Raw genomic sequence first — 27,989 nt, 5'->3', positions numbered from 1 at the left:
CAAGAGACCCACCTCAGAACAAAAGATACACACAAACTGAGAGTGAAAGGATGAAAATAATATTCTATGGAAATAGAAATGAAAAAAAAAATGCTGGGGTAGCAATACTTATACGTGACAAAATAGACTTCAAAACAAAGGCAATAATTAGACATGGAAGGTTCATGGAATGGTTCAACAAGAAAATATAACTCTTTTAAACATATATGAACCCAATATAGGAACACTTGATTGTATATTTTTAAAAAAAAACCTCTTGATGGACCTCAAGAGAGAGATTGACGGCAATACAGTCTTAGTGGGGGACTTGAACAACCCACTGACATCACTGGATATATCTTTCAGATAAAAAATGAACAAGGAAACAGGCCTTAATGACACACTAGATCAGATGCATCTATTAGAACATTTACCCAAATGTACTTAACAGAACATTTTACCCAAAAGCAAAAGAATATGCAATCTTCTCAAACACGTGGAACGTTCTCAAAGATAGACCATATGTTAGGACACAAAACAAGTCTGTACAAATTCAGTAAAGTTTATAGCATTCCAAGCATCTTGGATCACAATGGCATGAAGTTAGAAATCAATTACAATTAAAAAACTTAAAAACACTCAAATATATGTAAGCTAAATAGCATGTTATTTAATAATGAATGGGTTACCAATGAGATAAAACAAGAAATTCTAAACTTCCTGGAAACAAATGAAAATGACAGAATTTACAGATGCCTCCCATCCCCCCACCATTGCTAACTGGACAACTCAATAAATTTTACTTCTGTTTTTTCTTTACTACCAGACCATTACTTCATCTGCATAGAATCTTCTATTATCTTCGTGCTCTCGCGCAGTTCACTAGGATTTATATTTTCTTTACACCTTAAAAGTCTAGCTGGATTGCATAGTTCAGTGGTTGGCAAACTGCAGTTCGCGAGCCACATATGGCTATTTGGCCCCTTGAGTGTGGCTCTTCCACAAAATACCACGTGCAGGCACGCACGTACAATTTGATTGAAACTTCATGGCCCATGCGCAGAAGTCGGTGTTCAGCTCTCAAAAGAAATTTCAATCGTTGTACTGTTGATATTTGGCTCTGTTGACTAATGACTTTGCTGACCACTGGCATAGTTTATTATCCTATATAATAAAAGCCTAATATGCTAAGTGTCTAGCTGACCGTTTGACCAGTTGCTATGACCCACACTGACCACCAGAGAGCAGATGCTTCGACCAGTAGGTTAGCTTGCTGCTGGGGTCCGGCCAATCAGGACTGGGCAACACGGGCCAGACACACCCTGGAGCCCTCCTGCGGTCTCTCCCCGGCCCCAATCATTTGCCAGTGTGGTCCCTCGGTCTGGCCTGAGTCCTCTCGCAATCTGGGGCCCCTCAGGGTATGTTGGAGAGCCAGTTTCAGCCCAGTCCCTGCAGGCCAGGCCAAGGGACCCCACAAGTGCACAAATACATGCACCGGACCTCTAGTTATGAAATAATAACTATACAACAAAGGAAAAATTAAAAGTAAAATCTGTTTGAAAAGATAATGACAGAAAACTTCCCTAACCTGGTGAAGGAAACAGACATACAAGTCCAGGAAGCACACATTCCCAAACAGGATGATGAACCCAAAGAGGCCCACACCAAGACATATTATAATTAAATTGTCAAAGGTTAAAGATAAACAATCTTAAAAGGAACAAGAGAAAAGCTGGTAGTTGCCTACAAGGCAGCTCCCATAAGACTGTCAGCTGGTTTCTCAAAATAAAGTTTTCAGGCCAAGAGGAATTGAAAAATATTCAAAGTGATGAAAAGCAAACACCTACAACCAAGATTAGTTTACCCAGCAAAACTATCATTTAGAATTGAAGGACATATAAAGAGCTTCCCAGATGAGAAAAAGCTAAAGGTGTTAATCACCACCAAACTAGTATTACAAGAAATGTTAAAGGATTTTATTTGAGAAGATAAGAATATGAACAATAATTTGGCAATAAATTCTTATCTGTCAACAAATGAATTCTAAAAAATGAAGAAGCAGAACAGAAACAGATTCATAGATACAGAGAACATTTTGACAGTTGTCAGATGAGAGGAGGGGTTAGGGGGATAAGTGAAAAAGGTGAAGGGATTAAGAAGTACAAATTGTTACACAATAGTCATTGGAATGTAAAGTACAGCTCGGGAGTATTGTTAATAATATTGTAATAACTGTGGTGTCAGATGGGTACTAGATTTATTCAGGATGGTCATTTAGTATGTTCTATAATGTCTAATCACTGGGGTGATACTTAAAACTAGTATAATGTATGTCACCTATAATGGAAAATTAAAAATGGTTCAGCCCCAGCCGGGGTGGCTCAGTTGGTTGGGCTTTGTCCTATGCACCAAGAGGTTACAGGTTCGATTCTGGTCAGTGCATATGCCCAAGAGGAGACTCGCTTCCCAGTGGGGTCGTCAGTTCCTGGAGGCAGCACCTCAATGTGTCACTCTCACATGGTGTTTCTCCCTCTCCCTTCTCTCTCTCAAAATCAATTTAAACTTTTTGGGAAAGTTATTTAAATTAAAAATAAAAAAAAATTAAGTCTAAAAGAGAAAAGAAGAGCTTGTAGGACTAATATTTCCAGTTTTCACATGATTACAATCGTTTCCCAGATATCCTGTACCTAAGTAGCAGTTTGGCTAGTGAGAAGCCCTTCACACAGCCTCCATTGCCCATTTGGTAACTCCTGTTCATCTGAGTACTTTCTCCTCGTACAGGATGAGTCAGGCTCGTGGCCTTTCCCTGCTTCCCTGGTCTTGAAACCAGCCATTTCTCGAAGGTTCCTTGGTTCATGTTAGTGGAAACAGTATTTAGAACCCAAGATCTGGGTGCGAGGGGTACACATTGCTTCTGAGCTATCATAGCTTTAAGCTGTTTTTCTAGACAGAGATAGTCAATACAGTAAATACAGGTCTTGATACTGATATTTCAAAATGAGATTTCACGGTACAGGTGTTTTCTTGCTTTCTTAGATTTTGTATTTGTGTATTTTTTCTCTGATACTGAAAACCTTGTTTCCTAAAGACAATATAACTACTTGGTTTTTTTTCATCCATACTAATAAAAAAAAGTTTCAGAGTAACAAATCAGAGTTCCAAGTCCATTTGTCATAAATGAACCCCCTGTTTTCTGTAGATTACTACTAATAGTAAGACTACTGAGTAAAGTTTAAGATTTCTTCACATTCTTGTCTTCAGACTAGATCCCAGTAAGCAGAATGGGAATGTGTTAAAAAGTCACTTGAAGTGATTCTTTTCCCTGTAGGACATGAAATAACACTTCCTTTTTCCTAATTTATGTTCACATGTTTTCAAAATATAAACTTGAAAAAAGTCACTCTTTTCTCCATCCCATAAATACCACTTTCCCATGTTCCTATCCCTTTGCTTTTTAAGGTAACCTGATAATATTTTTATTGTCTTTCCAGTCTATGCTTACTATAATTTAATATATAGTTGTGATTATTTGTTTAAATTGGATTTTAATTTTTGGATTTGCTTTGTGAACTGTTTTAAACATGGAAAGTATTTGGTTCAAAAACCAAAGCTAATGTAAAGATGGAACTGCAAGCACCCCGTCCCCTCCCCAGTCACCATGCTTTCGGGAGGCGGCCTTTCATCACTGACTTGTCCTCCCAGAGGTTTCTTCATGCGCATACTTATGTATACAGATAAACACACACGTGTTCCTGTGTCCATTCCTTTCTCACAGGACATGCAGCATGCTATATTTATACATACTGTTTCATACTTGCCTTTTTCTCTTAAGAGTCTACAGTAAACCCTTGATTTTGTGGACCTCGATCGAACAGACTTCATATTTAACAGACAAAATTTCCAGTCCATATGTCTTATGTGAGAATTAACACTCTGTTAACTTTAAATTCTTTTAACCAAGATTAACAGGTTATTTTTTTTTATATATTTGATAATTTTTAACAAATTTTGGTGAATAGGCCTTATGTTGGAAGAAACACTAGTAATTCCACAAACATAAGTAAATATTGCACATCTACAACTATAGTCTACATATTTAAATCCAAGAGTCACCGCTCATAATCAATGTTCAGCAAATGATTAGCACATGATCCCCCCCCCCCCCCCATCCTGCTCAGTAATGGCTTCTATTGTCATGTGGCATAACAGCAGCAGTTAATGTGTGCCGGCCGGCCCATGTTCCCACATGCGCTAGGCCACACCCCAGCCTGTGCATCTGTTTACTCAGTGACTGGTGAACAAACGCATTTACTAGGCCTAGTCAGATTAAATTTAAAATTACAGTATTACATATAGGAAACTTCTGTGAAATTAAACATTCATACATACTTACTAGTAATTTTAATTACACCAATGTGTCACATTATGTAAGAACAGGCAAACTAATTTGTCAATTTTTTTTTTGTTTAGAAGTTTATTTTTGTTTATTTTTATTTTTATTTTTTTAATAAATATTGTTCAGATTATTACAATTGTTTCTCCTTTTCCCCCCCCATATCTCCCCATCACCTGGTTCCCTCCCCCCCCGTTGTCCTTATCCATAGGTGTATGATTTTTGTCCAGTCTCTTCCCATATCCCCCACACAGACACCCCTTTCCCCCTGAGAATGATCAATCCACTCCCATTCTATGCCTCTGATTCTATTATGTTCAACAGTTTATTCTGTTCCTCAGATTTTGAATTCACTTGATTTTTAGAATCACTTGTTGATAGATATTTGTTGTTCATAATTTTTATCTTTACTTTTTTCTTCTTTTTCCTCTTTTTTAAGAATACCTTTCAGCATTTCATATAATACTGGTTTGGTGGTGATGAACTCCTTTAGCTTTTTCTTATCTGTGAAGCTCTTTATCTGCCCTTCAATTCTGAATGATAACTTTGCTGGGTAGATTAGTCTTGGTTGTAGGTTCTTGCTATTCATCACTTGGAATATTTCTTGCCATTCTCGTTTGGCCTGCATAGTTTCTGTTGAGAAATCAGCTGACAGTCGTATGGGTGCTCCCTTGTAGGTAACTAACTGTTTTTCTCTTGCTGCTTGTAAGATTCTCTTTTTGTCTTTTGCCCTTGGCATTTTAATTATGATGTGTCTTGGTGTGGTCCTCTTTGGATTCCTCTTGTTTGGGGTTCTGTGCGCTTCCTGAACTTGTAAGTCTATTTCTTTCACCAGGTGGGGGAAGTTTTCAGTCATTATTTCTTCAAATAGGTTTTCAGTATCTTGCTCTCTCTCTTCTGGCACCCCAAAAATTCGGATATTGGTACGCTTAAAGCCATCCCGGAGGCTCCTTATGCTATCCTCACACTTTTGGATTCTTCTTTCTTTCCGCCTCTCTGGTTGGGTGTTTTTTTCTTCCTCATATTCCAGATCTTTGGTTTGACTCTTTGGGTGCGGTGGTCTACTCTGTATATTCTTTATTTCAGACAGTGTATGCATAATTTCTGACTGGTCCTTTTCCATTTTTTTGGTATTCTCATTAAGGTCCTTGAAGGTCTCTTCAAGTTTCTCAGCAGTTTTTAGAAGATTCTTGAGTAACCTTATAAATATGGTTCTGAACACTGTGTCGTCCATTAGTTTGCTTTCATCTTTCTCTCCTATTTGTGATATACTTCGATGTCTCCACATTTTGGCTGCCTCCTTTGTTGATGGAGTGACTTTGTGTGGTCGGTGACCTATAGGGGCCGGTAGCTCAGCTTCCCCAATCACCCTAGGTGGTCGCTCTTGGTACTCCCCTTTGTGGGCTGAGTGCAAAGTCTTGGTGTAGTTAAAAGCCCTGATTGCTGTTGGTACACTGGGAGGAATTGACCTCCGGTCCAATTGGTTGTGAGGGCCTGCTGTGTCTATAACGGAAGAATTGCAGTGCTGGAGACACAGTAGGGCTTTGGTGCTCACTGAGTCTGCCTCTTGAATGTGTCCCTTATGAGAGTGGTTGAAATCTGGTGTCGTCCACACCGACAGAAAAGTCACTCTCACTCTCCGACCGATGGCCGAGAGTCCCGTAAGCGTCTGGGTCCCCCGCGTGTCCCCAGAAACTGGAGTTCAGAGTGGTTGGGATTGTTGGTATCACTGGCAGGAGTTGATCTCCAAGCCAGTTGGCTGTGAGGATCAGCAGTGTCTCCGCTGGGAGAGCTTCTGTGCTCAGCTTGGATGGGGCGGAGTCTCAGGGTGGCGCAGACAAGCTTTGGTTTCCCGTCTGCTCTGCCCTAAGAGGGGCGGTTTCTCCATGCCTGAATTAATGGCTGCGCGCCTCTGAGAGAAGGCAGCTTTTGAGCCTCTCCCGCTGCCTAACAGACCAGTTTCTCCCCAGCTGGTGCTGGATTTCAGTGCAGACCGGAGGTTTTGTTTTTCTCCCGAATGAGAAATCCAGTCACTGGGAGGGCTGTGCTCTGCTTGGATGGGGCGGAGTCTCAGAATGGCGCAGACAAACTTGGTTTCCGTCCACGCCGCCCTAAGAGGGCAGGTTTCTCCATGCCCTAATCAATGGCTGCACGCCTCTGAGAGAAGGCAGCTTTCGAGCCTCGCCCGCTGCCAAACAGACCAGTTTCTCCCCAACCGCAGCTGGATTTCAGTGCAGTCGGGAAGTTTTGTTTTTCTCCCAAACGAGAAAGCTAGCCACACAGCGGCTGCTGCCCTCCCTCTCCGCGCCCTGCGAGCAAGCCTGCCGCGTATTCAGCCGCCCGCCCTTTCCGCGCTCACGGGTCTCCGCACCTCCACAGCTCCTGAGGCTCAGCGTCCCCCTCTCTTTTTTCTCTAGTTGTAGGTTTTCCACTCTGCCAGCTTTTCGGTGGTTCTGGACAGTGTGCGCTCTGTTTTCCAGTTGTAGTTTCAAAATTGTTGTGGTAGGCAACAGTTAGGTGTTTACCTTATGTCGCCATCTTGGTTTCTCTAATTTGTCAAATTTTTAACACACATTCAGTAAACCTATTTTATTATGTAACAGACTTTTGGCTTTAACAGACACTCCCTCGCTCGATTATTCCCTTATATTGAGGTTTTACTGTCTTCTGTAGGAACTCCAAATCAGTACATTGACACATCTTACTCATTCTTTTTGTCCCCTCTGAGGGGTGAAGTGACAGGCATTGTACCATATGCGGTTGCATATTTGTGATGATGTAAGTGGTAGTGCTAGGTCAGAGAGTATATGCCTCAAGTTTCTCACCTAAAATATGGCAATAATATTACTATTTCAAAGGTCATTTTGAGGAGTAACTATATACTGTAAGTAAAGCGCATAAAATATATCTAGTGTGTAGTGTGCATTATATATACATGGGATGGGCACAAATAGGTTTACAGTTGTTAATGTGGAAATCCTCCTCCTATATAATAAAGAGTTAATATGCAAATTGTCATCACACCATAACAGCTCAGACACTCAAGACTGGGGAAAGAAGAATGGGAACCGGCCAGGCACAAATGAGCTTGCGAGAGAGGAATGGGGACCAGCCAGGCTGCGGTCTGAGAGAAGGACAAGCCGCCTGCCCATGGTCCCCTACAGCTGCGATTGGCCCGTGTCCCGGATGCCTGCGACCAGCCGGAGGAGGGAATCCTGGGTCTTGGGTGCAGGGCGAGGCAGAGGCGGTTAGGGGCAATCAGGCAGGCAGGCAGAGGGGTTAGGTGTGATTAGGCAGGCAGGCAGAGGGGTTAGGGGTGATCAGGCAGGCAGGCAGAGGGGTTAGGGGTGATCAGGCAGGCAGGCAGGCGAGCGGTTAGGAGCCAGTGGTCCCAGATTGCGAGAGGCAGTCGGACATCCCCCAAGGGGTTCCCGATTCATGAGGGTGCAGTCTGGGCTGAAGGGACCCCTCTCCCCCCGTGCATGAATTTTGTGCATGGGGCCTCTAGTGATTACAATACTCAGTAATATACAAGAATAAACTATTTGTGTTTCATGTACTCACAATTGTAACCCTACTTTGCCCTATCCTGTGTAAGTATTCTTTGGGGGGTATATTTATGTATAAGCTGGACCTCTTAAAATATGAATGTGTTTACGTTTGAATTAAGGAGACCCTTTCCAGGCGATTCTAATTGCACTGTTCTTTGTTTAAAGGATGTCCAAAATGGTTTCCATAATTAGGTTCTTTTATCCTAAAACGTGTCATATTTTTAATTACATGTACACGAATCTCTCTCTGTTTCTCATTGTAAGTGCTGGGCATGCCTGGCTTCCATGGCGCTGCGTGGTGCCTGCGCCGTCAGCTCCCGCGTGTGCCTCCTCCTCAGTGAGCTCCAGCAGTGCCCACAGCTGCATGTGTGGCCAGGCTTCCCGCTTCCCTTGGAGCTCAGATGACACATTTAGTTCTCTCTGTGGGGAGAAAGCTGTCCTTTGTAAAGTTCATTCCCCGGTAGCTCTCTAGGTCTGATTTTATTGATTTCAGAGAGGAAGGAAGAGGGAGTGAGAGATAGAAACATCAATGATGAGAGAATCATGGATCAGCTGCCTCCTGCACGCCTCACACTGGGGATCTAGACCGCAACCTGGGCATGGGCGTGTGCCCTGACCGGGAATTGAACCGTGACCTCCTGGTTCATGGGTCAGTGCTCAACCATTGAGCCATGCCAGCCATCTAGTTCTGATTTTAAAGCATTTTGAGAAGGGATCCTTATGATAAAAATCATTGCTTAGTTTGGACACATGAAATCTTAGTAACCATTGCATTGAATTTCATATGCTAGAAGGATACTATCCTAAGAGTCACATCTTCACCCTTACAGCTCAACTTAACCCATTTTCTTCTCCCTGCTTTATATTCACTTGGTTTCAAAATATAAAAGGATAGGAAGGTATACAATAAGGAGTATCACAATTGGCACCAACGAGAGCTTTATATGTGTCAGGTATGCGTGAGTCAACTTAGCCTTCTATAGATATAGAATAAACTTGCTTAATTAGACCTGCTTTCTGATTTAGCTAAACTTTTTCCAGCCCAGTGAAGCACCCCAACTTCACTTTCAGGTAATTGTCAGCAACACAGCAGTAAATATCAACATGAAGCATATTATTATTGTAGATCACACAGGGAGAACAAAGGGTAAAATATTTAACTGCAGCAGTGTTTGACTATATTCTGTGCAGTGAGAAAACCTGAAGTCATTTTCAAGGTCCACCATTTCTTCTTTTCAGTTGGGTCAAGTTTCTAAGCTTTCTAAATCTCCATTTTCCGGCTAATGAAAAGAAAATGGGATTCTACCGAGTCTCCTATCTACCTACTCCAGGACTTCTGTGAGGATCAAATGAAATGAGGCACGGGAAGATGCTTCACAGACATTTGTTTAAAGTGTAAAATGTTTGCACCTGGCTATAAAGCAAGTCATGTTCCTGGGCTGAAGAAGCTGCAAGGAGGCTAGTCACTAGGGAGAGGAAGCCAGGTGTTGCTATGTAATGTTATTACCTGGTGCCCACAGCCACCATTTCTGGGCTGGGCTACGCTGTGGGCCGCATTTTGTGCGTCTCAGCAGCTTCGGCTGCGATTTGGTGGTGTGTCACTCGGGTGGTGACAGGGCCTGTGCCCGACTTAGAGGAAGCCGAGTGTTGCTTTGTCAGCGCCAGGTCTGCACTGCCATTTCTGTAAATGGCAAGTACGTGTTATGGCAGCTCCTGCGTTGAGCATCTGCCCCCTGGTGGTCAGTGCGCACCATAGCAACCGGTCGGACAGGTGAAGGGACGCAGCATATTAACCTTTTATATATATAGATGCTTCCTTGAGATTGCCATAGAGCTTTGCTTAACTGTATGGAGGGTGCTGACAATGACCTCGGTTTAACTTCTTCAGTCCGTGGTACATGTTGATTGCTTTTTAAATGGCGCTCACAGTTTCAGAAGAGAAACTTGATGGGCCTTTTACTTCACTGGTTCGACAGTGGACCTCACAGGCTTCTGAAAAAATACAACTCTCCCTGGCCAGTGGTTAGAGCATTGGCCCAACGTCCAAAAGGTCATGGGTTTGATTCCCTGTCAAGGGTGCACATCTGGGTTGCAGGTTCAATCCCCAGCGCTGGTTGTGACACATGTGGGGGGTTAACAGTCCATGTGTCTCTTGGGTTGATGTTTCTCTCTCTCTCCTTCCTCCCCCTTCCTTTCCACTCTCTCTCAAAATCAAGGGAGAAAAAAATAGCCTCCAGTAAGGATTAACAACAAAAACTACCTCTCTATGACTATGGTCTAATACCAGGGAGTAAATTGGTGCCTGAGCTGTGTCTGGAGACAAATTACAAATCACGTCTGTCTGTCTTTTCAGTCGGCCAGCTTTGTCTATCCAGCACCCACCATCTGCGGCCATCAGCATTCAGCGCCCCCCCCAGTCACGGGACGCAGCAACAAGAATAACACTGCCCTCGCACCCTGCATTAGGGACACCAAAGCAGCAGCTTCACACCATGGCTCAGGTAAACCAGAGGGCTGACCCGTCTGTGTGCTGCTGCTGTGGTTCAAGTGAGAACTGCAAAAGTCACAAAGCACGTGCAATCCTGAAGGCCACGGTTGCTTCCTAACTGGATGGAGTGGCAGATGCTCGTCTGTAACTCTGTGTTCTGGGTCTCCCCACAGAAGACGATCTTCAGCACGGGCACCCCAGTGGCTGCGGCGACAGTGGCGCCTATTTTGGCGACCAACACCATCTCTTCAGCAACCACAGCCGGTGAGCCAACAGCCCTGCTCCCGCTTTCTGCCCGCTTCCTTTCACTCCTCCGCTTAAAGAGTAGGCCATGAAAGCTACCTTACCTTCTCCCAAGAGCTTGTCTCGGGTGTGTGAGAATCTGTAATGTGTTCAGAGGCAATTGTTGAAGAATCTTCCTTTTTTCTCCCTTTTTAGGATCTGTGTCACACACACAAGCCCCCACGAGTACAATTGTTACCATGACAATGCCCTCCCATTCATCCCATGCTACTGCTGTGACCACCTCAAACATCCCAGTTGGTAAGTGTGGTACACCCACCAGACAGAAGCTGAAAAGGGATTTTTCAGCCCCTCTGACCAGCTCTTCTTTTAGATGGATAGTATTGATTTTTTTAGCTGTTGATTTTCAAAGTAGCAGTGAATTTAACTTTTAACAATATTTGTTGTACAGGTTTGGCATGACAGTAGGGAGAAAGGAATAATAATCTTTGAGAGCTCAAAGTAAACTTTAACTCTACTTTCAACTGCCTTGTGCATCAAACTTGACTCTTATTATGTGTACCTTTTAAAGAAATAAATTAACTTTACTGACACAGAAACAATAGGAAAAGCAAGCAAGAAGCAAAGATCTGGAATGAGGAGAACTGATGGATTGTTCAGGAAAAATCTTTGGGTGACAATAGTGGGAAGATAGCTAAACATAGGTTTTCATTTAAGTGCTGCCTCAGAACACTTCATAACTGTCTTAAAGTTTCTTCTAGGCTTCATTATTCCCCCTTTTAAATATTACATCCTTTGAATGTTTAACAAAATCTTTGGAGGGTTTCTGGCAGCAGACTCAGTCACTAGGAGCAGGCCTGGCAAACGCCCCGTATGATCGTCCATATAGTAGATGCAGCGATGCCGGCCTCCGAGGTCTCTGCCCCAGCTGCTTGCCAGTGGCCAGTGTGAACGGGCGTGCCCATGTTCCAGGGAGACTTTCTGGACACAGAAACTTGAATTTCATATAATTTTAAGTGTCACAAAATGCTCCTCTCCCCTCAACCACTTCAATCCACAGGCCTTGCTTAGCTCACAGGCCTCACGGAAGCAGCATTTGGCTCTCGGGCCACCGGTTGCCAGCCTCTATCCCAGGGGCCGCTGTCACTCTCACGGCCTCCCAGACAGACTGCGGCCTGGCAGGCTGCTCTCGCTCGTCCTCTGGCCGCAGGTTTTAGCTCTAGTGTTAGCTTTGCGTCGGGCCAGCATGATGAGCATGCCATCGCCCCCAGGGTAAGGCTGTGTTCTGTCCGATGGCATGCTGATGTGCTGAGCACGGAGGCCTCGGGGTCTAATGGCCAGGCCAGAGGTGTCGCTGCCGCCCATGTGCTCCAGCCTGGCTGCTCTTCTCCCTGCTTGCTTTTTGCGTATGCGAGACAGACTGCAGCTGCACGGCCCTCCTACCAAACTGTGAGGACACTTTTCAAATAATGGTAACCCAGGAAACCCTGTAACGGGGCTGTGCCCACCCCAAATTGGTACTAAGCCCCCCAAAAGACAGGTAGCCGAGAGGACACTGCTGCTGGCTCTTTCTCCTGTCACTGCTCACTCAGCCTGCCACCACACTTCTCTCATGTCCCCCCGGAGCTCACTTCTCTTCTGTGAAAGGAAGTTTGTTATGTGTGTCTGGTTTCAGCAGTAATGCACTGTTAGTGAAAAGATCATTGATAATTACGTATTGTCGTGGCAAACCAACGTCTGTCTATACTTGCCATTGTCGGCATTTATCCTCAGCTGTAACATCAGAGCCCAGCTGTTCTTTTCATGTTTGCAGTCCAGACTCTCACGAGGGAATCTGCAGCTGTGAAGAAAATCAGACCAGTGGAGAGGGGGCAGTGTATCTTATAGGGGCTCTTTGGTTTTCTCTTGATCCCTCTGAAAAATTATTTCGAGATTAGTTCTTGTTAATGTCACTGTATCTTCCTAAGAGATCACAGTGGAAGTCACCTCACTAAATGTACCAGGATGGTCTGGTATCTCAGTGGTTAGAGCACTGTCCCAGTACACCAACGTTGCAGGTTCGATCCCTGGTCATAGCATTTACATGAACCAACCAATGAATTCACAAATAAGTGGAACAACAAAATCGATGTTTATCTTTCTCTCTCTTTCTCTGTCTATCTCCCTTCTTCCCTCCCTCTCTCTCTCTTCTCCCTTCCTTCCCCTCTCTCTCTTTCTCAAATCAATAAATAAAAATTTTAAGTAAAAGTACCAGGAGACAGAACTGTGTTCATACATTTTTGCTAAAACTAGCAACTTTATACCTGTCTTAAGTTACTGTATTACTGTATTCTATATCTCCTTAGCTCATTTATTTTTGAATTTTAACCATTTACTGAATTCTAGATATGAAAATCATTTGACAGAAATCTCTAAACATTTAACATCTGCCACCTTAACGTGATTGGTTTCATCTAAGTTCAATTGGGTTTATGCTCTAGTTTTATTTTCTTCTTTTATAGTAACACAAATACTTTTTTGTTACATCATAATAGGATCCCTGTGCAAAGGTTGAGAAGGAAAACTTGACATTAAACCTAGAGCACTGATCTTCAAGTTTAGGTCTAGGGGATATATTAAATCACCTAAGTGGTTTTTTCCAGGTGAGATTAAATATTGAATTCAGCCATTGTTACTAATAAGAATATATTGGGTCAGGAATAAAAATGATTAACAATGAACATAGGGTTTTCTCCTCTAATGAATGCTTATCTCCAGTAGATGACCATCCTGTTTTCTCCTCCTCTGGCCCACACATGCCAGTGTCTTAGAATATTCAAGGCAGAGTAAATCACAGCATTCAGAAAGTGAAATTGTCTTTGGATATAGCATTATGGCCAAGTTATGATTTCTGCATTATATTTTTCCTTAAATTTTATTTATTTTTAATAATAGAGAATGTGGCTTTTTTAATTAGAAAAAAAGTAAAGATTTAAAATTTGGAATGTGTTTACTGGTTATGAACCACTGTTTAGTTATCCCACAAATGACAACTGCATTCTTTGTAAGTATTATTTTTCCTGCCTTTTATGGGAAGAGTGAAAAACAAGGCTTAGTTGCTTTCCACTCAATACTCTACTTCTTACTGCTGGAGAATGTGCCATGCCAGCTCCTCTCTGTTAGCCAGCAGATGCCATCATCAGTGCTCCAGTGGGGCACCCAGCGGGCATCCTGCAGGAACTTCTCCAGCTGTCTCCCAGGAACTCCTGGGCATCATGGTGGTTGTGCTGCTCTCCTTTGGTGTTGGATGCGTTGCACTCTGGGTAATGTGGGGCATCATCCTAGTCTCTAATGGTTCTGTGCTGTCGCTGGTGTAACAGGTCTTCACACAGATGGAACTTTTGACCCTCTGTGGGGTAAGGAACGCCCCGCACGGGGACCATATAAGGCCACACCAAGGCATTATGAGTTAATGGTTGACCAAATATAGCAGGATGATTTTTTAAATATATTTTTATTGATTTCAGAGAAGAAGGGAGAGGGAGAGAGAGATAGAAACATGGATCAGCTACCTCCTGCACTCCCCTCCCCCACTGGGGATCAAATGGTGACCTCCTGGTTCATAGGTCAACGCTCAACCCCTGAGCCACACCAGCCAGCCTAGCAGGCTAATTTTTTTTTTAATTTATTTTATTGATTTTTTTACAGAGAGGAAGAGAGAGGGATAGAGAGTTAGAAACATCAATGGGAGAGAAACATCGATCAGCTGCCTCCTGCACACCTCCAATTGAGGATGTACCCGCAACCAAGGTACATGCCCTTGACTGGAATCGAACCTGGGACCTTTCAGTCGGAAGGCCAACGCTCTATCTACTGAGCCATACCGGTTAGGGCTAATTTTTAAGATGATAATTTTGTATGGCCTGAGAATGATGTTATAACTATCCAAATGGCCCTTGGCAGAGAAAAGGTTCCCCACCCCTGCTCTATATCTCTGAGGTCACAGCTTTTCTTTGCAAATTTTGAGGCATAAAGTTAACAGGTAGGTCTCTCAAGAACCATAAAGTATGTCCCAGTTCACCTATACCTTTGAAACTCTTAAGAACCATAAAGTATGTCCCAGTTCACCTATACCTTCGAAACAAAATTTGATTGCAAATTGTAGAGGAAAGTAAATTTTGAGCCTGATATTAATTTGAAAACTCTTGTTTTTTTTTTACTTTGCTATAAGGTATTAGATAAAGTCATAGGATATTCAAAATTAAATGATTATCTAGAGAAGGCCTAAGAGATGAGGAAGATGGGACTTAGAAATTAAGATGATCTACTCAGTACTAATTAGCCACGTTACTGCTTTCTTATGGACCCAGTTAAGGAGTAGAATCTAAGGTCTTTGTCATTCCTATATTTGTATTTTCATTTGTTTATGGTTTGTTTGTTTTTTAATAAAAAGTTTTCTCCTTCTCAAAAAAAGGATTTCAAAGAAGCCAGGACAGGGGAATGAGGCCTGGTTGCTGATATTTTTGTTAAAGGAGTAATGCTGAACCCTGCTTTGATAGAGTGAATATATTATACTAGTGGACTAGAGTCCCGTTGCATGAATTCGTGCACGGGTCGGGTCCTTCTGCCTGGCCGGCGTTCGGGGCCATCTCGCCCAGTCCCCATTGGGGCCAGCCGGCCAGGGGGAGAGATTGTGGGAGGTTGGCTAGCCATGGGAGGTTGGCTGTGGGAGCATACTGACCACCAGGGGGCAGCTCCTGCATTGAGCGTCTGCCCTCTGGTGGTCACTGCACATCATAGCTACCATCTGGTTGACCAGTCTAACAGTTGCTTAGGCTTTTATATATATATAGAGACTAGAGGCCCCGTGCACGACGGTGGGGGAGGGTCCCTCAGCCCAGCCTGTACCCTCTCACAATCCTGGACCCCTCGGGGGATGCAGTCAGACATCCCTCTCACAATCTTGGACTGCTGGCCTGCCTATCTCATGGCCCCTAACCCCTCGCCTGCCTGCCTAATCACCCCTAACTGCTCGCCTGCCTGCCTGATCGCCCCTAACCGCCTCTGCCTCGGCCCCCGCTGCCACAGCTTTATCTGGAAGTTCATTCAGCTGTCCAGTCTAATTGGCATATTATGCTTGTATTTTTATAGATTAGATTGAAATAATTTTGTTGAAACTTGTGTACTCATCTTTCATTTTTTATTTTGATTACAACTAAAAATCCAACCCTAACTGGTTTGTCTCAGTGGATAGAGTATTGGCCTGGGGACTCAAGGGTCCCAGGTTCGATTCTGATCAAGGGCATGTACCTTGGTTGCAGGCACATACCCAGTAGGGAGTGTGCAGGAGGCAGCTGATTGATGCTTCTCTCTCATCGATGTTTCTAACTCTATCCATCTCTCTTCCTCTCTGTAAAAAATCAATAAAATGTATTTTTTTTAAAAAAACCCTAAAAATCCAGACTTCTTATTACTATTTGCATTAAGATTGTTGTACAAGAATGATTTGGCTTGACAGTGAAAGCATATGAGCAGTAATGTCATTGGTTTTCCTTTTTGTAGCTAAGGTGGTGCCTCAGCAGATCACACACACTTCTCCTAGGATCCAACCTGATTACCCCACGGAGAGGAGCAGCCTGATTCCCATTTCAGGACATCGGGCCTCTCCAAATCCTGTGGCCATGGAGACTCGAAGTGACAACAGGTAGGAGGCAACGTGCCGGTTACACTACTTAGTGTGTCATTAATTGTTTTGATTTTTCAATAATATAAAATGATCCACAAATATGGCATATACACTGAGTGGCCAGATTATTATGATCTCTGAACGCATAATAATCTGGCCACTCAGTGTACTTCTCTTGAGCACCTCATTTATTTGATATCAAAGATACTATAAATCGTGCACCTGATCAGTTTTCCCTTTTGCACTGGCTGATTGAACGCTCAGGGCAAATAGGTGGTTGATCTCCAGCAAAAGTTTAGAATGCTTTTGGTACCCATTTGAGATACAGATACACTGAGTGGCCAGATTATTATGTGTTCAGAGATCATCATCATCGGGCCACTCAGTGCATGTACTTATTTTTAAACTAGAGGCCTGGTGCACAGATTCATGCACCGGTAGGGTCATTTCTCCAAGGAGCCTGGTTCCTTTCCTCATTTAGAAACCAAGATGTAGGCATTAGCTGTTCGTTGGCGTTTTCTCTAGGCTCTTTCAGCAGGCAGAGTTAAGAAGTATGTAACACTTCACAAATTCTTTACTTGGCACATGCTTATACCTCTAATCCCACCTTGTTCCCGCCCCCATTGCATACTTGCACAGGAAGTCACTTCAGCACCTGGTCACTTTTTTTTTTTAAATATATTTTATTGATTTTCCACAGAGAGGAAGGGAGAGGGAGAGAGAGCTAGAAACATCGATGAAAGAGAAACATCAATCAGCCGCCTCCTCCACACACCCCGCTGGGGATGTGCCCACAACCAAGGTACATGCCCCTGACCAGAATCGAACCCGGAACCCCTGAGTCCGCAGGCCGACACTCTGTCCACTGAGCCAAACCAGCCAGGGCAGCATCTGGTCACTTTTAAATTGTCCTGTCCCATGATGGTACATAGGGATGCTCATAGCTTTTCCTATATCCCGTGTCGATCCTTTCTGCTGAGCATGACTGTTAGCTCTAAAAGGTTGTAAGTTCTTTTGGATTTCTTACGTAAATGTTTATTTCATCTACAAATAAGGACAGATTTTTGAGGGATGAGGAAGTTTTTTCATTTCTATTTTATATACTTAGGTTTTTCTTATGGGCTAAGCTTCCAATGTGATGTTGAATATAGCAGAAATAATGAGCGTCCTTTTCTTGTTCCTGACCTCAATGGGAAGTCTCTGAAATTTCATAATCAATTTTTGTAGATATTGTTTCCAGTTTGAGGAACAAAGTTTTGTTTCTGTCCTGCTTTCTTAGACATTAAGTATTGAATGCTAATTTAATAGCATTTTTATATCTTTTGCAAAGTTTCCAATGATTATTCTTTTACATTTTTAATATGATCTAAAACATTAATAGAAATTCTGATACTGAATCATTCCTACTTTCCTGTGATAAATCTTATTTGATAATGATATATTTAATTTTATATAGTAACTAGTGACCCAGTGCACGGATTCGTGCACATTGAAAGGAAATTAATTAGAAGGTGGCCAGCAGGGCAGGACTGGGCAAGACGGGCCAGACACGCCCGGGAGCCAATCTCCCACGGTCCTTCCAGCAGGTGGGGTCCCTCAGCCTGGCCTGCGGGGATCGGGCCAAAACTGGCTCTCCAACATCCACCAAGGGGTCCCCAAGTATGAGAGGGCACTCTGCAAAGTTGCTGTCATACAGGGTGTGGAACGCAAACACAAGGGTGCAGTAAATGAGATTCGGGGCCAACAGTGCCCCAGCAACAACATAACCCACAGCCGAAGTTGGAATCGCCTGGCCTTGCAAGGAATCGGGCTCCCTCCTCTCTGGTTCCGGGGTGTGTCACCGCCGCTGCCAAGTCACTGCAGCTTGACAGTTTATGCATTGAGCGTCTGCCCCCTGGTGGTCACTACATGTCATAGCTACCAGTCAGATGGACACTTGCCTATATATGTGTGTGTGTGTGTGTGTGTGTGTGTATATGTATGTATATACATATACACACACACACACACACACTAGAGGCCTCGTGCACGGGGGGTGGGAGGGGAGGGTGTCCCTCAGCCCAGCCTGCACCCTCTCCAATCTGGGACCCCTCGAGGGATGTCCAACTGCCCGTTTAGACCCGATCCCGGTGGGATCTAGCCTAAACAGGCAGTCGGACATCCCTCTCACAATCCAGGACTGCTGGCTCCCAACTGCTCACCTGCCTGCCTACCTGATTACCCCTAACCGCTTCTGCCTGCCAGCCTGATCACCCCCTAACCACTCCCATGCCAGCCTGATTGATGTCTAACTGCTCCCCTGCCAGCCTCTTTGCCCCCAACTTCCCTCCTCTCCCAGCCTGGTCACCCCTAACTGCCCTCCCCTGCAGGGTTGATCGCCTCCAACTGCCCTCCCTTGCAGGCCTGGTCCCTCCCAACTGCCCTCCCCTGCTGGCCATCTTGTGGTGGCCATCTTGTGTCCACATAGGGGCAGGATCTTTGACCACATGGGGGCAGCCATATTGTGTGTTGGAGTGATGGTCAATCTGCATATCACTCTTTTATTAGATAGGATAGAGGCCTGGTGCACAGGTGGGGGCCAGCTGAAGGGTGTCCCAGATCAGGGTGGGGGTTCTCTTGGGGCGTGGGGCAGCCCGAGCGAGGAACCTGTGGTGGTTTGCAGGCCAGCCATGCCCCCTGGTGACCCAAGCGGAGGCCCTGGTATATGGAATTTATTTACCTTCTGCAATTGAAACTTTGTAGCCTGGTGCGGAGCCAAGCCTCCTGCTCGCTCCATGGCCAGCAGCCATTTCTGTTGAGGTTTGTGTATCTTCTATAATTGAAACTTTGTAGCCTTAAGCGGAGGCCTGGGCCGTCAGGGTGTGCGGAAAGCTTTGCTTCTTCCATTGCCAGGGGCAACCCTAGCCTCCCGCTCCGTGGCTGCTGCCATTTCTGTTTGGATTTGTTTACCTTCTATAATTGAAACTTTGTAGCCTTGAGTGGAGGCCTAGGCCGGCAAGGACAGGTGGAAAGCTTGGCTTTCTCCATTGCCTGGGAAACCCAAGCCTCCCTCCTGCTCTCTGTGGCTGTAGCCATCTTGGTTGGGTTTATTTGCATACTCACTCTGATTGGATGGTGGGCGTGGCTTGTGGGTGTAGCAGAGTGGTGGTTAATTTGCATATCACTCTTTTATTAGGTAGGCTACTAGAGGCCCAGTGCACAAAATTCGTGCACCTGGGGGAGGGGGGTGTCTCAGCCCAGCCTGCACCCTCTCTAATCTTGGACATCCCTCTCACAGTTTGGGACTAAACACTTACCTGGGGGTCCCTCAGCCTGGCCTGCACCCTCTCACAGTCTGGGAGCCCTCAGGGGATGTTCGACTGCTGTGGAGGCTGGAGAGGCTCCCGCCACCACGTCTGTGCTCACCAACTCTGAGCTCGGCTCAGGGCTTCTGGCTCAGTGGCACTCCCCAAGGGGCAGCTCCTGCGTTGAGCATCTGGCCCCTGGTGGTGAGTGCATATCATAGTGACCGGTTGTTCTGCTGTTCAGTCGATTTGCATGTTAGCCTTTGCTCTATAGCACTATATAGGATAGACTGATTCAGTTTTGTTTAGGAATCTTCGTGTCAATGTAGAGAGTGAGATTTGTTTATAATCTTTTCTCATACTGTCCCTGTCCCGTTTTGATATCAAAGCTTATTTAATCACAAAAAGTAAGTTAGGTCATTTTTCTTCTTTTTCTGGTCTCGGAATCAGTTTGTGTAAGTTTGGATTATCTGTTTCACATATATTTGATAAAATTTCCAATATGAGCTTAGAGTCTTTCAAGTGGAATTGGGCGGGGAAGACCTTTTATTAATGAGGGTTTTTTCTCAGTATTATACTATGTATGTTTACATTTATTGATACAGTTATTTATAATATTCATTTATTTTAAAACTAGAGCTCCGGTGCACGAATTCATGCCCAGGTGGGATCCCTCGGCCTGGCCGGCAACTGAGGCCTATTGGGGGTCCATACAACTGGAGGGGACCCCAGGAGGTTAGCCGGCCCGCCCCCTCCCCGCCCCCCAATCTGGGCCTATCAGAGGGGCCGGCCGGCAAGGGGGAAGAACCGTGAAATGTTGGCTGGCCAGCCCCCTGATCAGGGCCAGTGGGGGGTCAGCCGGCCGGGGGAATAGCCACAGGAAGTTGTCCCCAGCTGGCCCAGCCCCGATCAAGACTAGGCGAGACGGCCCCAATAGGCCCTGATCGCCGGCCAGACTAGGAACCGCACCATGCATGAATTTTGTGCATCGGGTCTCTAGTATATAGGTATTACTCTGTAGATCTGTGTCCTTTGATGATTGTTTGAGACCCAGTGGGAGATGTTGATATGGCAGTAGGAGTGTGAAGAGGGTCTGGGGGACCGGATCATTTGAAGATAAAGAAGTCAATAGACCGCTTTGGTTCATTATTATTTATATTCCATCCATAGACCGTCTGTTCCTGTCCAGTTCCAGTACTTTTTGCCAACATACCCACCTTCTGCATATCCACTGACGGCACACACATACACCCCAATCACCAGCTCTGTGTCCACCATCCGACAGTATCCAGGTATGATTCCCACTGTGAAGATGACTTAACATTTTCATTTTTTCAAGCAATGAGATAAAAATTGATCACTGAGTATTTAGTATGGGTTTAACTACTTCAGCTTCTATGTTCAACTTCATTTCAGGATAAAATGTGAAGCTTTAACGTTTTAAATTATCTCTTTGTTCTTTAAAAAGTTGTTAGTATTGTTAGTGATATTTGCATGATTTTTGTCCCACCCAAGGACAATTATGTGAATAATTTTTGTTGTACCTCACCCACTATTCTTTCTTGTAAATAGTGTGTTTACTTTAATCCAGAATATAATTCTTAGACATCAGTGTTTGTATGATATGTTCCTTGGTACTCAGCTCACTTTAGGCATGAGAAAGCCAGACTGTCTAGCTGTGGACATGGCCTTCTGCTGTGCAGACGAGGCCTGCAGCCAGGGCCACAGGTGGCTTGAGGATTTGAAGAGGGGGAGGTGGGGGACTCAGTGCAAACGAAGAACTGAATTTTTTATTTTACTTAATTAAAACTAGACAGACTTCAAATATGTTTGGAAAAACTTACTGATATGAAACTACTTTTTCAAATTGTAGATTTTATGGAATCAAAATACAAATCCAATATTTTGGGGTTTTGTTGTTTTGTTGTTGTTGTTTGTTTCCTTAGTTTATTCACATAAAGACACTTTCCTACAGAATACTAATACAAACCATCCAAAACCAGATAATCAGTATTGATACAATACTACCATCCAATTCATTCCAAAAACCTCATTCAAATATCCCTAACTTTTTCAATGTCTCTTTTTCCTTCCTGGTTCAGAACCTACTCTAGGATCATGCCTCACATTTAGTTCTCATAATTTTTTTTAAATGTCTTTATTGATTAAGGTATTACATACATATGTGCCCTTATCCCCCCATTGCCCCCCCCCACCCCACCCCCACTCATGCCCTCACCCCCTGTTGTCTGTGTCCATTGGTTAGGCTTATATGCATGCATACAAGTCCTTTGGTTGATCTCTCCCCTTTACCTCCACCCTCCCCTACCTTTCCTCTGAGGTTTGACGGTCTGATCGATGCTTCTCTGTCTCTGGATCTTTTTGTTCATCTGTTTGTGTTGTTGATTATATTCCATAAATGAGTGAGATCATGTGATATTTATCTTTCTCTAACTGGCATATTTCACTTAGCATAATGCTCTCCAGTTCCATCCATGCTGTTGCAAATAGTAAGAGTTCCTTCTTTTTTACCGCAGCAATATTCCATAGTATAGATGTACCAGTTTTTTAATCCACTCATCTGCTGATGGGCACTTAGGCTGTTTCCAAATCTTAGCTATGGTGAATTGTGCCACTATGAACATAGGGGTGCATATATCCTTTCTGATTGGTGTTTCTAGTTTCTTGGGACATATTCCTAGAAGTGGGATCACTGGATCAAATGGGACAGATCCAATATTTCTAATAAAAATTTTTTTATCTGAATTGAGAATGTACTTTAATAGTAAAATATGCCCTGAATTTTGAAGGCATACTATAGAAATAAAGTGTAAAATAACTTAATAAAAATTTTATAGTGATTACATTTTGAAATGATAATATTTTGGATATCATCCAAAATATATCTTAAATATATACTAATATTAATCTGGCCTATGTCTTTTTACTTTATTAATTGGGCTACAGAAGATTTTTTAATTGCACGTATGGTATATTTCAATTGGAATGCTGGTCTAAAACTTTGAAAACATTATATTTAAATCACTTTAAAAACAGGGTCCTGCCCTAGCCAGTTTGGCTTAGTGGATGGAGCGTTGTTCTGTGGACGGGGTGGTCCCGGGTTCGATTCCGGTCGAGGGCACATGCCCGGGTTGCAGGCTTGATCTCCGGTGTGAGGCATGCATGAGGCAGCCCATCAATGATTCTCTCTCATCACTGATGTTTCTGTCTCTCTCTCCCTCTCCCTTCCTCTCTGAAATCAATAAAAATATATTTAAAAAAACAAACAAAACAGGCTCCTTCATCTCTGCATTGGTTTTTGTATATTGGTTTGTTTTGTTTTTAATAAAAGTTTCTCGAGAAACCAAGATGGCGGCATAAGGTAAACACCTAACTATTGCCTACCACAACAATTTTGAAACTACAACTGGAAAGCAGAGCGCACACCGTCCAGAACCACCGGAAAGCTGGCAGAGTGGAAAACCTACAACTAGAGAAAAAAAGAGAGGGGGACGCTGAGCCTCAGGAGCTGTGGAGGTGCGGAGACCCGTGAGCGCGGAAAGGGCGGGCGGCTGAATACGCGGCAGGCTTGCTCGCGGCGCGTGGAGAGGGAGGGCAGCAGCCGCTGTGTGGCTAGCTTTCTCGTTTGGGAGAAAAACAAAACCTCCCAACTGCACTGAAATCCAGCTGCAGTCTGGGAGAAACTGGTCTGTTTGGCAGCGGGGGAGGCTCGAAAGCTGCCTTCTCTCAGAGGCGCGCAGCCATTAATTCGGGCACGAAGAAACCGCCCCTCTTAGGGCGGAGCAGACGGGAAACCAAAGCTTGTCTGCGCCACCCTGAGACTCCGCCCCATCCAAGCTGAGCACAGAAGCTCTCCCAGCGGAGACACTGCTGATCCTCACAGTCAACTGGCTTGGAGATCAACTCCCGCCAGTGATACCAACAATCCCAACCACTCTGAACTCCAGTTTCTGGGGACACGCGGGGGACCCAGATGCCTATGGGACTCTCGGCCATCGGTCGGAGAGTGAGAGTGACTTTTCTGTCGGTGTGGACGACACCAGATTTCAACCACTCTCATAAGGGACACATTCAAGAGGCAGACTCAGTGAGCACCAAAGCCCTACTGTGTCTCTAGCACTGCAATTCTTCCGTTATAGACACAGCAGGCCCTCACAACCAATTGGACCGGAGGTCAATTCCTCCCAGTGTACCAACAGCAATCAGGGCTTTTAACTACACCAAGACTTTGCACTCAGCCCACAAAGGGGAGTACCAAGAGCGACCACCTAGGGTGATTGGGGAAACTGAGCTACCGGCCCCTATAGGTCACCGACCACACAAAGCCACTCCATCAACACAGGGAGGCAGCCAAAATGTGGAGACATCGAGAGATAGATGAAAGCAAACTAATGGACGACACAGTGTTCAGAACCATATTTATAAGGTTACTCAAGAATCTTCTAAAAACTGCTGAGAAACTTGAAGAGACCTTCAAGGACCTAAATGAGAATACCAAAAAAATGGAAAAGGACCAGTCAGAAATTATGCATACACTGTCTGAAATAAAGAATATACAGAGTAGACCACCGCACCCAAAGAGTCAAACCAAAGATCTGGAATATGAGGAAGAAAAAAACACCCAACCAGAGAGGCGGAAAGAAAGAAGAATCCAAAAGTGTGAGGATAGCATAAGGAGCCTCCGGGATGGCTTTAAGCGTACCAATATCCGAATTTTTGGGGTGCCAGAAGAGAGAGAGCAAGATACTGAAAACCTATTTGAAGAAATAATGACAGAAAACTTCCCCCACCTGGTGAAAGAAATAGACATACAAGTTCAGGAAGCGCACAGAACCCCAAACAAGAGAAATCCAAAGAGGACCACACCAAGACACATCATAATTAAAATGCCAAGAGCAAAGGATAAAGAGCGAATATTAAAAGCCACAAGAGAAAAACAGTTAGTTACCTACAAGGGAGCACCCATACGACTGTCAGCTGATTTCTCAACAGAAACTATGCAGGCCAGACGGGAATGGCAAGAAATATTCAAAGTGATAAATAGCAAGAACCTACAACCAAGACTACTCTACCCAGCAAAGTTATCATTCAGAATTGAAGGGCAGATAAAGAGCTTCACAGATAAGAAAAAGCTAAAAGAGTTCATCACCACCAAACCAGTATTATATGAAATGCTGAAAGGTATTCTTAAAAAAGAGGAAAAAGAAGAAAAAAGTAAAGATAAAAATTATGAACAACAAATACATATCTATCAACAAGTGATTCTAAAAATCAAGTGAATTAAAAATCTGAGGAACAGAATAAACTGGTGAACATAATAGAATCAGAGGCATAGAATGGGAGTGGATTGATAATTCTCAGGGGGAAAGGGGTGTCTGTGTGGGGGGTATGGGAAGAGACTGGACAAAAATCATACACCTATGGATAAGGACAATGGGGGGGAGGGAACCGGGTGATGGGGGGGAAAAAGGAGAAACAATTGTAATAAACTGAACAATAAAGATTTACTTAAAAAAATAAAAATAAAGTTTCTCTAAGTTTTATTCTAATTTTCATCTCTAATGTGGAAAAGTAGCTGAATTTTTCTGAATATTCTGTCATTTTTTGCTGTTCATCAAATTAATGTCTTTTTAAAGGACATTCATAACCATGTTCTTTAACAATCTTACAGAGATAAAGTAATGCTTGATTGCTGCCAGAAGTATTATGCTTACTGCTGAAAAGTCTTAAGACTTTTTCTCAGTGGTAGCACTTACCTCCTTCTACCCCCTTGGCCTTCTCTCACAGGGCAGTCATTTGCCTTTCTGCAGAAGGTAACGTGTGAGCGGTATGTATTTCTCTGCTACTAGCCAACTGAAAGGATGTGCAGAGTGTCTCTGGAGCTGACATTGTCATTGTATGTAAATATTTACTGTCAAAACCCATTATCCTAGCACTGTCAGAAGTGTCGCGCATCCTGCTAGTCACCTGTATTTCTCCATGTTACTCCAAGTATCTTCTCTCACCTCTGCAGCAGGCCTGGAAATGAGTAGCACAAGCCACGGCGCTTCGTTTCTTCCCGTCCCAGGCTGCACCAGTGCGCTGCAGATGAGAGGGAGGGAGATGTCTTTCTCTGATGGGAATCTGTACGTGGATGGGCACAGCTGGATTTTATAGCAGATATTTTTCAAATCAAGAAGAGAACTGGAAAATGTGTATACAATAGGCTCCTATCTTGTCAAATACGGGATTACTCTAATACATAGTTTATAACTAGAGGCCTGGTGCACAAAATGTATGCACAGTTTGGGTCCCTAGGCCTGGCCGGCAATCAGGGCCTATCTGGGCCTTCCTTCCCCAGGATGCCTGCTTCCGGTCATGGCCTTCCTTTGTTCCGCGCCGCCCCCTGGTGATCACCGCACATCATAGCAAGCGGTCAAACTCCTGAGGGAACAATTTGGATATTAGCCTTTTATTATATAGGATTGTTCAAGGTCTCTAGTTGCTTATAAAGATGGAATCTTGTTGGACCAATAGATATTAGTAGAATATTTACATGAATATATAATTATAAATATATATACATAATCTATATAGTTTGTAAGTAATTGATCCCTCTCAAATTGTTCCTGAAATTTCACTTGTTTCAGAGATGTATTTCACTCATTCATTTATTTGTTCATGCATTTATTCATTCCACAAATATTTATTGACACCCTACTATATGTAAGGTCCTATGCCAGGCTTTCTTTTTAAAGCTGACTTTTTTTGTTTAAAGAAATTTTATTTATTTTTAAAATATTTTTATTGATTTCAGAGAGGGAGGGCGAGGGAGAGAGGTAGAAACACCAATGATGAGAGAGAATCATCGATCAGCTGCCACCTGCACGCCCTCTGCTGGGGATCAAGCCCACAACCTGGGCATGTGCCCTTGACCAGAATTGAACCCGGGACCCTTCAGTCCACAGACCTACGTAAAGCTGACTCTTAAACAGATCTTGCTTTCAACAAGCTAGAGTCTAGTAAGGAGATAGGACATGAAGAGATACTACAATAGACTAAGTATGGAGTCCCAGAAGAGAGGCTTGAGCAAAACCATGCTGCTTCTGAGGTGTGAGACGTGATTTCTATATGAGACAGTAGGGCTGGAAGTCAGGAATGATCTTCTTAGGGGAAGTAATATTTGGAAAGCATCGCTCAGAATGGAGAGGACAGAGGCATGGTGGGACCATAGAAAAGGATATTTCTGTCCATGAATAAAGTATAGACTACGTGCTTGTAGCAGGTGGTTCAGTATTGGCTGAGCACAATGAGTGACCTTGAGAGGAACGGTGACAAATTGCATGCTCTGCAGGCAGACGGCCCAGCTACCCTGAACAGAGACAACAAAGATCACTTCTCAGGGACACGAATAATGCTCTGTGGGTTACTCATTTTGCAGCAGGGAAGAATGACATATAGCAATGGCTGTAAATTCACATGTGTACTAACTTTCACTATACTTTTCTTGAGCATAATAAAAATTTATCTTTTTTTCTCTGGTTTATAAAATTTTAATTATATCTATTTTTTAAATTGGGGTGTAATTGACATATGACATTAGTGTCAGGTGTACAATATAATGATTTGATCATTTCTTTGATAACTTTTTAAAATATATTTTTATTGATTTCAGAGAGGAAGAGAGAGAGAGAAACATCAATGATGAGAGAGATCATTGATTGGCTGCTTCATGCCCGCCCCACATAGGATCGAGCCCGCAACCCGGGCATGTGCCCTGACCAAGAATCAAACTGTGGCCTCCAGGTTCATAAGTCAACGCTCAGCCACTGAGCTATGCCAGCTGGGCAGTAACTTTTAAGTTCTCTCTTAGCAGCTTTTAAATATGCAGTTCAGTCACCATGCTGTACGTTACCTCCCATGACTGAAAGTTTGTACCCTTTGACCCCTTCATCCATTTTACCTACCCCTTCCAGCCCTCCCGCTTCCCCCAGCCTAGCCTCTGGCACCAGTTTTAATCTGTAGTCTGTGTCTGTGAAGTTGGTATACTAGTATGTTTGTTTTTTCTCAGATGCCACATATAGTTAAGTTCATACAGTATCTGTCTTTCTCTTCCTGGATTACTCACTTAGTGTAACACCCCAAGGTCTGTCCATGTTGCAGGTGGCAAGACCCCATTCCTCTTTGTGGCTGCGTAGTATCCGTGTGTGTGTTTCCCATTTTCTTCATCTACTCACCTGTCAGCAGACACGGAGGCTGTGTCTGTATCTCAGCTGTTGCAAAGCATGAGGGTGTAGATATCTTCTTGTGGATTTTTTTCGTAACTGGGGAGAAAAATTGTGTTTGTTTTCTTTCTACAAGTAGTGAGCAAGTTCTTTTTTTTGTT

The 27,989-nt window shown here is 43.8% G+C and overlaps 1 protein-coding gene across 3 annotated transcripts in view; it reads left to right on the top strand.

The window, feature by feature from the left end:
- The window catches only part of SAP130 (Sin3A associated protein 130), a 111,180-nt gene that overhangs the window by 39,663 nt on the left and 43,528 nt on the right, over positions 1 to 27,989 (top strand). For all 3 annotated transcript variants that reach the window (XM_079782624.1, XM_079782622.1, XM_079782623.1), the window contains exons 8-12: positions 10,277 to 10,424; positions 10,585 to 10,675; positions 10,850 to 10,954; positions 16,196 to 16,337; positions 20,774 to 20,895. In XM_079782624.1, coding sequence (XP_079638750.1) covers positions 10,277 to 10,424; positions 10,585 to 10,675; positions 10,850 to 10,954; positions 16,196 to 16,337; positions 20,774 to 20,895 — 608 coding nt within the window. The remainder of the gene's footprint in view (positions 1 to 10,276; positions 10,425 to 10,584; positions 10,676 to 10,849; positions 10,955 to 16,195; positions 16,338 to 20,773; positions 20,896 to 27,989) is intronic.

This window comes from Cnephaeus nilssonii, assembly GCF_951640355.1.
Source record: "Cnephaeus nilssonii genome assembly, chromosome: 10".
Classification (NCBI taxonomy): domain Eukaryota; kingdom Metazoa; phylum Chordata; class Mammalia; order Chiroptera; family Vespertilionidae; genus Cnephaeus; species Cnephaeus nilssonii.
Note: the sequence above shows the minus strand (reverse complement) of the source record. Positions and strands in the feature narration are given on the sequence as shown.